At 34.6% G+C, this 12,914-nt stretch overlaps 1 protein-coding gene across 1 annotated transcript; it reads right to left on the bottom strand.

Moving 5' to 3' along the window:
* Positions 1–373: 373 nt before the first annotated feature.
* On the bottom strand, positions 374–5,483 carry LOC121986774 (BRAP2 RING ZnF UBP domain-containing protein 2-like; the record flags this gene model as incomplete). The annotated part of the gene is made up of 6 exons (XM_042540715.1): positions 374–829; positions 1,104–1,158; positions 3,838–4,202; positions 4,946–5,089; positions 5,221–5,274; positions 5,397–5,483. Coding segments are annotated over 4 exons (381 nt in total), but the record flags the coding sequence as incomplete, so codon positions are not given.
* Between the last annotated feature and the right edge of the window lie 7,431 nt (positions 5,484–12,914).

Raw genomic sequence — 12,914 nt, 5'->3', positions numbered from 1 at the left:
AATAAAAAAAATGTGATGAGACACTTTTGATTTTTAAAAATTAAAAAAAATCTTTCTAAATTTTGCCCATAGAACAAGATTAGGATGGCCACATGCATTGGCACAATGCTCTTGTTTGTGCTCATCGTACATAAAGATCACAGATACGATATAGCTTTTGTTCATCATTTGCTAAATTAGGTGGTTAAGGTTGATATCATGTGCCTAATATCTGTTTGAACATATAAATTATTTATCAGTATTAACTTCATATTCGTACACAAAATATGAGTAAATAAGTTTGTAGAGTGTGGTTTATAGTGCTTAATTTATCACATGAAAATATGAAATGGACAACAGATAAGTTCCACCTCACAGAGCCAACACTCATCTATTCTTGCTAATATTAATAGACTAAATGAATTGTAGGTCTATATAAAGTGATAATCTGATACACTACTCCTAAATCATACAATTACGTAGGTACTGATCTACCAAAAGAATATAGAGAGGAAAAGATCAAACAAAACCTGCAATTAGATTGCAAAGGAAGAACAGCAACACCAATTCCCTGAAACAGACAGCCCTGAAGGCGCATTGCATTGCTTCCCAGGTGAGGGTCCATGTTGGAGAAGAAGATCACGTGCAGGGATACAAAAGTTTAGCTTTTGTTTGATAATAGTTGTAGAAAAACGAACACACCCTAGTTCCTTCTTCGGTTCTTTTTACAGGAAGAGGATGAAGGTTCAATTGGTAATACAGTGCCGCCTTTGATCTCACTCGCAACGGAGTCCTTTGGAGGTTCATCGATCACTTTTTGGGATTCAATGTGCATTATCAGATCTCCCAGCTGCAGGTAGATACAGTTAGGGATTAGTCATGGTTGTGAATGGAAAGTAATATATTCAGTAATCATAACAAAGTAAAAAAGCAGAGAAAATCTATCAAATTGGCAGTTATGGGACAGAATTCTTCACTTAAAAAGTGCCAAGAATGTGGAATCTGGATTATCAAGCCAAAGAAAAATACAATTGAAGAACCAGATTAGATCTACAATTCACATTATTTCAAAAAGAAAACAGAACACTTTTACAAAACTGAATAAGCATCAGAGCATCACATACTTGTTCCTCCAAACCTTGAATCTTCTTATCTCTCCATTTCACTGCCGCTAGCTCCCTGACAATGGCAGTGATGAATAGATCAAATGCATAGAAGAAGCATGGTATTTATGATTTGAGTTAACTAACCCTTAAAAAAATACCAAACCAGTAACGACTATATGCATGCAGCACTATTCTTTTAAGAAGGATTGAAAACATATCTTACTTCAAAGTGTGGATGGAGAAAGGAAAGGAATCTCTATCCTTTGAAGTGAAGGGAGGGAAAGGAAAATAAAATCTAGAGATGAATAACAAATCCCTACGGAAAGGAACGGAAGGCATCAAAGAGGAAAAGAAAAAAAATGGAAAAAAAATAACAAAGCTACTGGGCGAGCTGTGGCAACGGCCAGCCACAATCAAGGCTATGCCTCCTCCAAAAATCTTTTGGCTTCCATCTCTAGCTTGTAAGGGGTTGAAAGAAGGCACAATAGGTTGTTCAAGATCTCGCTTCTTTAGATCAAATTGGCGAAAAAAAATCCTCCTCACAGCGCTCACCCTGGAAAGCATGACACTTGTCCTCCACGCCATATTCTCCCAAGTACTTCCCTTTTTGAGCTCGCCTGCCATGGCCACTCTCCCATTGCCTCTTCTGGTGGCCAAAGTGGCATATTTGGCATTGATGCAGCTGCCTCCCCGCCATAGCTGAAAACGCTGTGGACGCCGCCCATCTGATAGAACTAATCTATCACCCCTCTCTTCTATTCTTCTACCAAACTCAAAGAATAAAAAAAAACAAATTGAAGAAGGAAAAGAGAAAAAAGGAATGGAGAAAAATCGAAAGTAACTTCTACAATTACTTCAATCACTTAAAGGTTGCGAATAAAGTGTGATAGGGAAAGATGAACAAAAGGGAAGAACGAGAAATCAGTGGATCAATTGCTTCCGGTCCAGGCAGTTAAGATGCGCTGCCTCCAATCCATCTTCTTTTCCGATCGTTCTTCAACTTTCTGCAGAAAAAACAGGGAAAGGAGGCTTGTGTAGACGGTGCGAGCAGGCAAACAGCCAACCGTGCAGGCCGCACGACCAGCTGGACGTACAGGCCGTGCAAGTCGCGTGATCAACTGGCCGTGCAGGCCGAACGAGCAGCCAGTCGTGTCGCCTTGCTCAAGCGGCGCAGCAGACCTTGTTGCCTTGTGCGAGCGGAGCAGCCGGCTGTGTTGCCCCACATGAGCAGCCGAGCAAGGAAGCCAACGGCGCCCGGGGCTCGCATGAAAACAGAGATGCGTTGAAAGAGGGAGGAACGAGTTTCCGCCCGATTTGGATGGATAAAAAATAGTCCAAAAATCGATCCACAGGCGGATTTATAAATCTGTCCGTTCATTATTTCATGTTAAGTAAACAAGGAAAAGGACAGTCAATCTATCCATTGGGATGAAGTAAACATGAGAAAATTTTCCACACAGAAAACTTTCTTCAGTTTTCAAATCCAACCCTCCAAGTAAACATAGCATACATGACTACATTTCACTGCCGCTAGCTCCCTGACAATGGCAGTGATGAATAGATCAAATGCATAGAAGAAGCATGGTATTTATGATTTGAGTTAACTGACCCTTAAAAAAATACCAAACCAGTAACGACTATATGCATGCAGCACTATTCTTTTAAGAAGGATTGAAAACATATCTTGCTAAATTGCAAATATAGATCTACCTATTCACGGCTCCCATGAATATGAGAACCATTACATTTGCCCAGGCCTAAAATGTTCAAGTAAAGTCAATGGTTGTTCATCTAAATTTCAAAATCTCCTCATTTAAGGATTGATGTCCTCTCAAAACTGAAAGTCCAATTCATGATCCAAAATCATTCAAATAAGAAGCATGCAATGGCCAATACACATGCACCTTTTTACAAACCATTGTAATGACCTATTAGCTTGTTAGACCCAACCCACTAGCCCAAATCATTTGCCCAAAATGCTTAAACAAAAGCAAATGATACCCCAATCGTCTAGGTTTATAATACCCCATGATTAGCCTACTACTTATCAGTGAGACTTTAGGGACCAATAAAAGAGTTCAAACTAAGTCAATGACAACGCACTTAGCTAGGGGTTCTCTAAATATTTAAGCATGCTTAAAGAATCCTAACTCGGCACATGAGTCAAGGAATGAAGTTTCAACCTCTCATCTCTTTCTCTTTACCTCTACACACACTGTTATTGATCAAGAAGAAATGAGAAATAAATAACTAACCCATGACGTACAAGATAATTAGTGTCATGATATAGAGCAAGAAAAAGACATGTATGAAGGAATGAAGTTTCAAGCTCTTGTTTCTTCCTCTACCTCCTTTAACATGCACCAATTTATGAATTTCATATTGCTTTCAACATCTAGAAACATTTTGCCTTCAACATCAAGTCACAAAATTATTGATTAAGAAGAAATATGAAAAAGCATAATTCATCCATTATGTCCAAGATAATTAGATTCTGCTATAAAGCAAGAAAAAGACATACTCCCTCTCACCTCAAAAAAGTTGTGTGTGTGTGTGCGTGTGTAAGTATGATTATGATTATGATTATGTGCATGTGTGTTAATGATGATTAGAAACTATATGACCTTCATCTAATGAAGAAATTCTTATGCAGGTAGTGTGTACTTCAGCTTGCACAAATACTTTTACTATTTAGAAAAAAAATATAATTACAAATCATTAGATGAGAATTATGTCAATGATCATCCGTTACCTTTCTTCTAGATGTTGAACTTTTGCTTTCCATGTATCTTCATTTTTCAACAAGTTTTCATTAATCTACAAGCAACAGAAAACCAAGTTAACCCAAATAATAGCATAAAGGAAGCACATTTTAGACCCCACGGGTCATCCGAGTTGGTAAGTAGTGGTTTGTTTGCCATTTGAGAACGCGGGGTCGAATCGCAGGGTTGTCGGAGCGTAAATCCCTGGACCTTGGTGCACCTCACCCCACCCATTACTTGCATGCTCGGCTGCCGTGATTTACCTCCCTCGTGATGGCCTGGGGTCGGGTGTGGCGGGGGCGCTGGGGGCGAGCGATTTCACCTTTTGCCACTTAAAACTAGATGCAAAATGCAACTGCAATGAAAATCCCACATATCAGATTCGCAACCTATAAATAATATCAATAATGCATTGGCAACATGAAATACGCAAGTACAAAATAATACATACGGCAAATAAATATATAATAAACTAAAATATTTTAGATGATATCAATGCATTTTTTTATAAATTTGAAATCAAATAAATAATGTAATAGATATATTATAAAGGAATTTTAAATAAATGGTATTAGCTGAGTGTCATTTTTTCACAACTAGTGAATTTAAAAATAAAGACTGGATTTTTATTTTATTGTAGCTAGTTTTCAAAGATACGACATCAACACTGTATCATTGTATCCATTAAATTAATTCCGTTAAGGGAAAAATTATCCTAAAACTACTCACACCTAACAAGAGATGTCATGTGTAGCAAAATAACAGACAAGGTGTAAGCTGCCGTGAAGAGGCTAATTAGCAAATGTCGCATGGATGGCAAAACCAACTATTCATGAAGACAGTTAGGAGCTCAGTCAATAAGAGAACAGCATGCACACTTAAAGATTAGTATAATATTGATAATCGAAAATTACATTTTATTTTCAAATTGGTTACCAAGCATAACAAATATGCATTTGTACTCATTTAAAGAACTACTTTTACAAATAGCAATTGCATTTATAGCCAACCAAATTGTACATCAGAGAAAAATGTGAAAGGCTAAACCAAATTCAGAAGAGACACGAAATATATAAACCTAATGATAGGGTAACTCACATCCTCCATAAACTTTTTCTCTTCAATGCATTTATCAAGCTTTATTTGGAACTTCTGAAGTTTTAGACTAACAGCCTTTTTAATAGCTTCAGAAATGTCCTTCTCAGTCTCCTCCTTAATCTCCAGAACCAGTGATTCATAATACTGTAATGCCATAAAAAAACAACTAAAGCTACTGAATGCCATTTGACAGTTTGTAAATGCTTCATTAAACTAACAATAAAAGGTGGGTCACACTAGTAGATTATTAGATAACAAATAGCATATTAACATACTTTTCTTTGGTTATCTAGTTGAGATGTGAGAAGATCATTGTATTCTCCAGCCATCTGTTATGGGTGAAAAAAAAAAAGGGAATAGAGAAGTGAGAAGATTTCAGAGACCATAACATGGGACTGAGATATAGCAGTCCTTAATTTAACAAGCTGAATTTAGATTTTCGACAGATTACAGTATCGAGTTTCATGTTCAGAAGAGCCTCATCAAAACCAAGGTCCTCGCTACATTCACAGCTACCACGTTTATCATCAACATGATTTTGATTGGATTAAACGGAATGATATAGGGCAGCCCGGTCACAAAGCTCCTGCCATACGGGGTCCCGGGGAAGGATCCATTGTACGCAGCCTTACCCTACTTTTTTGCAAAAGGCTGTCCAAGATTCGAACCCGTGACCTTTAGGTCACAAAGCAACAACTTTACCGTCACAAAGCAAGAAACATGAATGATATCAACGACAATTGACTAACTCTTACCATTAGATGCATTGTTTTGTAGAAAGGAAGGATAACATTGGTGACGCCAAGCAGAATATAGATTATTCTGGGACGTGATGTTCCAGAGGAATTAACGAGAAAACAATAGAAAAATAACGAAATAAGAAGTAGCCCAAGTTAGGTTTTAAAAAAAAACCTTCTCGAAAAAACAAGAGCGGGAATAAAAGAATAAAAGAGATGTAGCCGTAACGTGGCTTAAGCGAAACCAATTGATTCAATATCAAAATAACTTGTCTTAAACATCATCTAAGCATAGGTTTTTTATATAGCTCTCAAAACCCTCAAAAAAATCTAAATGAAAAAATAACCAACTAGACTTATTCCCCAAGATTTAGGATAAATTAACTAGCAAGACTTGGTTCCTAAGATTTAGGACAAAATTACATATAATTTAAAAAATAAAAATTAAAGAATAACTACTTTAAAAAATCCAATTTGGATCTCCTCCTGCATCAGTTGGATAAATGAAATTGCAATTCAAATTTGAATATTATAAACAATAATTGACTAATTGTTAGCCTTAGATGCACTGTCTTGCATAAAGCTAAGTTAGCATTGAACAAACGAAACCTATTTGTGGAACCAAAAAATATATATTTCTACCTATTATTGTATCATAAAACTGGACCCATTCAACTAGAATGTGCCATCTGACCACCTTTTCATAATATGCATAATTATAATAAAGTGTATATAAAACACATTTATAGTGGAGAGAGTAATTATCAATTAATTGCCAAATTGCAATAATTTCAAATCATAATACCAAAAACAATTTGAAGCAGCAAAGTACTAATAATGCCAGAAGAATGCCCACACCCTTTCACCTGTTGCTTCATGAATACATTTTCCAACCAAAATACATTGGACGTGTTTAGTTTTAGTTTTGTGTCATAATTTTACCATTCAGTATACACGAAAACATTTAAGGATTTTCTTACCATCTCAAACAAATTGAGAAACGAAAGAAAATTTTCAGCTCATTAGAAGTTAATTCATCAGATCTGATGGCAGTCGCAATACTCATATTTCCATAGTTTTCATATCCATAGTTGAGTGTCCCCTTTATATTGCAAAAGCAGTTTGATCGTATACATCAACATGTGCATCAGGAAGGTAAAAATTTGCTCCTGTACGATTTTGCATAGGATACATCCTTTTCTATCCTTACCAGTGCCAAAATTTTACAGATTGATCATGTCTGCTAGGTAAAAGTTCATATTATATACAGCAAAAAGACCATGGAACAATAATTTATCATAGTGGATCTGATGGTGTTTAATTACCTTACCTTGACAAAATCTTAAAAGCATGCCTATGAAAACAGGGAAGTTCTTCCTTGATACCACAAAGTAATATGTAAAAGCTTGTACAAAACCCTCTGACATAGCACAGAAGCAACATTTTACAAATACAGTAAATTATGTACTAATTCCCTCCTAAGTAAACATTTCAATTTGACTTTTGTTGCTTGTATGATGTCTAATTGTCACAGCGGAGCCCCAATAGAACAAGGCAGAACACTCATTTAAAAAAAAAATGTCAAAATCACACTTCTAATAAGATCAGTAATTGTAGAAATACAATTTCCATAAGAACTGAAATCATCCCGTAAACAAATCAGTCACAGAAAATGCTAACAGGTTTCAATAAACAAAATATACTTAGTCAATCAACACACAATAGGACTAACTATAGCTTATTTGATAGAAAAAGGATGGGTAGAGAGGTTCCAAATAAACATCAATATAAAGAAATCATGTCTCTTACCGGGCAAGATGAATCTGTCCATTTAGATATGCATGAACAGTGAAAAGAATGATTGCAAATTGTTGTGAGAATGCCACTAGTATCTTGATCTAGTCTCTCTGTAAATTGACAAAAAAAAAAAAAAATAAAGACTCATATATCAACATAATGTAAGTCATGAAAATAATTGGACTGAACAATGAAGAGAACCAAAAACAAGCAAGCTAAACTAATAATAAACTAGAGAACAATATATTCAATGTTAAGCAAAGATCATTATATGGTTTACATAATCATTCATGAACTCAGGATCACATTACTTACTAATTAGGAATGCTCAAATTTACTAAAAATGTGTTAAAAGGTGGTGGGATATTTATGTCCACATTTATGTTATTTGTCAACATTCAAAATCTAAAATAGATAGATATGGGAATTTTTATGAAATTAGCTCTGACAGTAAATACCCTTGCTAGATTCATTCTGAGATGTTTCAACCTAAAAATTGATAGAATTGTCCCATATGAGTAGCGATTGTAATTCCAATATTACTGATAGCAAGAGAGAGTGAAAATTTAATCGTAGATTATAAATTAAATTAAATTTCTATCCTTTAGATAATTAATGAGCTCAATATGTTTAGATGACCAAGAATCACTATGTGAAAAATCCAGAGTAGCTGTAGGCTAGTCTTGCAAAGCAAGTTGAACCAAATATGTTTCCAAAATCATAGATTTACGAGGATCACAACTATCCAGCTAAATAAGCTATCATATCAGGTAATTTTGGTTGCCTAAAGGATAACAATTCAGAGTTCAAAGCATGGAATCAAGAAAAATAAGTGTTTGGAATTTCAACAAAAGATGAGATGTCTAATATACAGGAAAGGTGCAGAAACCAGTAGATTTTGCATTATGGGGAAAAAAACAATATGGCATGCGGGCATTGTTTTAATGACAATTAACCAACAATATGCACAGTGTGGCACTTCATTTTTGGGTAGCATTGAACTGCTAAAAAGGAGTCTCAGCCAAGTTGTATGAACGAGATTTCAATGGCTATATTTTTCCTGTGTACTTTATCAATAAGAGAACCATATATTCCAAGTGTTGGAAAAACCTACCAAGACAAACCGGACGAGAAGGCTCTTCAACAGAGCTTGTCGCTGAGCTTTGTGTATCTTCAATCGATCCAGTGTACTGCACATCGATATTGTAACGAACACTACACTGATCACCTTGTATAACAAGAGAAGGTCCAAGAATACTCAGACAGTGTGAGGCGCATTTTCCCAATTATTTGATGCTATTTATGAAAGAACTCCGCTGCACACCTCCAGAGATGAAAACCGCCTCCCATTAAAGTGTTGGCAGAATCCATCAGCAGAAATTTGATTATCAAACTTGAAGATCGCACTATATTGATCGTCCACACCATCAGTTCTAAGAAGGATATATAAACATCGTGAGAGCCTTATCAACAAGCAAATACATCCATTCCTAATAAATATTCTAAAAACGCCAAAGTAGGACCTAAAAGTCGAATCATTTACCTAACGATTCGCATCTCGACCATGTGCATGATGAAGGCACAACAGAATTAAAAATAGCACATTTTAATAAACCCTAACAGTATTCAGCACTTAAACGCGCCAAAATCACATCGAGCGTAAAGTTCCAAGATTTTGGAAACTTCGCCATCAAATGAAGCGACGTGCACAGGTAGATTGTCGGAGGAGGTAGCTTCATCCGGGTAGAGGTGCATGATTCCTCGAGTCTCCTCGATCTTAGGGTTTCCGGAGGAGAAGGAAACGGACAGGGTGAGGCCCCAACCAGAGGGCTCCCCGGGCTTGTCGCGTGAATCCGCAGGAGGGTGAGGAGCAGGCAACAGCTAGATGACTTCCACCTGCGCGGCGGCGGCGATGATGCCACCATTGGTGGTCGCTGCGACCATCGGCGGAAGGAACGAGCGCAGCCGACGATTTGTGTGGCATCGTAATCTCGTTCGAAGCCACGTTATTTTTTGACTCGAGTTTAAACGTTTGGTAAAAAAAAATTCATTTCTTAAAAAGTTAAATTTAAAAATATATATTTCTATAACAAGGTGAATGATATAATAAGATCTTTTTAAAACATAATAATTATTTTATTTTTAAAAAATAAAAAAATTGTATCGAGCAAATAAGACTTTTGCATATTTTTCATTTCTATTTTCTGAAAATATCATTTTTTTAGAAAATAAAAAATGAATTTAAGATATTTTTTATTTTTTTTAAAAAAAATACAAATCAAACATTATTTTTTAAAAATATATATATTTTCAGAAAATAAAAATGAAAAACACACAAATCAAACAGACCTTATCATTCATAACAATTTGAAAACAAGTTTGAATTTTTAATTTAAATGACAACCACGATCAATACCCCCAACTCACACTCATATGGGACTTTGGGTTTCACTAGCCACGGCTAGGCAGCAAGCTTGCGGCTATGTTTTCATCATTAGTCATGATTATAGTTATTGGTTATCAAAATTTATCGAAAGAGTTGTGTGAAGGATGAAAACTAAACAAAAATCCAATTTCTGTATCGAAATAACGTGTGAATGTTCAACTTCTTTGAGTCATTCGTAAAATTTCTAGCATGGCATAATTATAGCATTCTGATAGAAGGCTGGTTATATATTTTTTACCTAGTTTTCATCCAATATTTAGAATTCTAGAGAAAACACAAAAAGTTCCAAGTGCTTTGATCTATTTTAATTGCATGAGTTTGGTAATAAATTTCACTGAAATACAAGTAACTCGATCATTGTAGTTTCAATTGAATTTTGAACGTTCAGCAATCTCATTACCATTTAACAGTTCAGTGATCATGTATAAAATGATATGATATAAAGAAGCTGAATCAAATATAGCAAGAAGCAAAAGGCAAACAAAAAAGAGCGTGAAGCATGGATCCGCAAAAGGCAAACAAAAAGAGCAAGCTCAGTTTGTCTTTGTAGATTATCGCCCACACGACGTCAAAAAAGAGGAGAGGAATACGACAGAAGATCAAAAGGTCTTTAGCTACGAAGAAAGGTACAACTAATTCTTTAATTTCGCTGCGTATCTAGTTTTGTTTTCTTCGTGTCAATTTTGGATATCGATTTTGAATACCAACACAAGAAACTAACGATCTTGTGCTTCGATCAAGGTGCGCGTTGATCAATCAAGAACTTGCTTGATTGATGAAACATATGTCTGATCGAGCATGTGGGTTACTAGGAAAAGTTCTGTGTTTGTACAAATTTTTGTACAAGAAATTTACACAGAACGGAATTCCTAGCGCCAACACTAAGTTCCTGCATATTTATACACAAAACATCAAACATAAACAAGATCTAACTTAACTCTATTAACCAAATCAAAACTATCACGGGATACTTACAATCTCCCTCTTTTTAATGTGCATCAACCCGAGTTAAAGTTAGAGATAAAATAAAATGTAAAATATAATAAGTGAATGAAAATTACAATGATGCTAATAGTTTGGCAAATAAGTACAGGGATAAAATTTTAATTATTCTACCTCCTAATTTATACATATTTCTCCCCCGTTAATCACATTAAAAAATAGAGAAAAATAAAATAAACAGTTAAAAAATTTTAAAAAATTCTAGAGTACATAATAAGAATTACCAGCAGTCTAATATTTGTCAGAAATAATTTTTAAATATATTCTATTTTTATTAATTTAATCTTCTATTTAAAAAATAATTAAAAAATTACTTTTTAATTTTCAAAAAAAAAAATATCGAAATTAAACAAAATAAGTTAGATTAGTTTACAAATTTTTTCTAAATATGTAAAATAAATTATTTAATGACATGAAAATAAAAAATTTTAAATTTCTATTTTCTTAAATTTTTAACATTAAAAATTAACTTTTCAAAAAATAATCATAAAATTTTTATTGTTTATGAGAAAATTCTAAAAATAAAGTTCCCTCAACAAAAATACTACTTTTGGAACCCAATATAGATTTCTCCCTACTAGATTCACTAAAAATTTTGGTACATAATTTTTAGAGATTTTCGTTATTTGCCCCTTATCATTTCTAATATACCAATTAATTTTGAAACTTGATTTTCGAAAAGCATTCAAATTCTAACATGTATTATTTTTCATTTTCTTTATTTATGCTTTTAGTTTTTCATTTCATTTTCTTTATTTGTGCTTTTAGTTTTTCATTTTCTAGTTTAAGGTTATCATACATGTCTAAAGGATATGAATTTATTAAATTTAATTTTAATTTAACATTTTATTTCTCTAATTCTACTATATTTTTAAAAAGTATTTTAATAAATTGAAATAATTTTTCAAGAGGTAATGCACGTACCTTACTAACCTCGTAGTCTAATGGTCCCCTTCATCACTGCTTTTTTCTAAAAATCCTCCCCTTCGTCACTGCTTTCTCCTGAAGGTCCTCTCCCTTTATCACTGTTTTTTTCTGAAGATCTTCCTCCTTCGTCGATGCATATTTCTGAGGAACTTTCGTCGTTCCTCTATGAGTCTAGCATCATGGCTAATCTGGCGTATTCTTCTAACTTCGATTTTGATGATGACAATTCATCTCATATCGCTTTTAGGGTCTTGTACTTCGATCTTGTTTGTCTTTTTCCCTTGTCTTTCTCTTTTCTTTTTAATTTTGGGCAATCGTCCTTGATGTGCCCTTCTTCTTGGTAGTTGTTGCATCAAATTTTCCTCTTGCTCCAAAGGTGGTGCTTCGCATATGATTTATTCAATTTATTAGCTTTAAGAAATTTACTAAAATTTTTTACCATTAAAATTGCCTCGTCTTCGTCGATGGATGCTTCAGAGTTTGGATCGTATATTCTTGCCTTCAGGGCAATTATCTGACTTGGCTTCTTCTTTAATTCCGCACATCTATGTTCATGAAGTTCTAAAGTGGAAAATAAACTTTCTAATATACTTACCTCTACACCTTTAAAAATATAGTAGGAGTCGATTATTGAGGATCATTGGGTATTCTCAGAAAAACATTCAATCCATACCTTAGAGAATCTCGATTTGTTACATTTTCTCCAAGATTTGTGAGTCTGGTGATCAGTTCCTTTAGTTTGGCGTACGGCTGCGCTACTGACTCTCCTTCTTTCAGTCGAAAGTTCACTAGGTGGTTCAGTAGCAGGTCTCGTGTCATAAATTTTACTTCGGGCATTCCTTTGTGTAGCTCCAAGAACTTGTCCCAAAATTCTTTTATTGATTCGTAGCTCCAGCCTGAAGTGGAAATACGCTCAGCAGGTGGAACTCAGCTTATCCATTCGCTACAAAGTCAGCTTGTTCTTTTTTAGTCCACTGATATTCTTCCTTTTCAGCTCCTTATTGATCTTTGGGAGCTATAAAATCATATTTTATTATTAGGAAAATTTTAAAATAAGTTT

This window comes from Zingiber officinale, chromosome 5B, assembly GCF_018446385.1.
Source record: "Zingiber officinale cultivar Zhangliang chromosome 5B, Zo_v1.1, whole genome shotgun sequence".
Classification (NCBI taxonomy): Eukaryota; Viridiplantae; Streptophyta; class Magnoliopsida; order Zingiberales; family Zingiberaceae; genus Zingiber; species Zingiber officinale.
The sequence above is the reverse complement of the archived record's forward strand: the minus strand, read 5'-3'. Positions and strand labels throughout refer to the sequence as shown.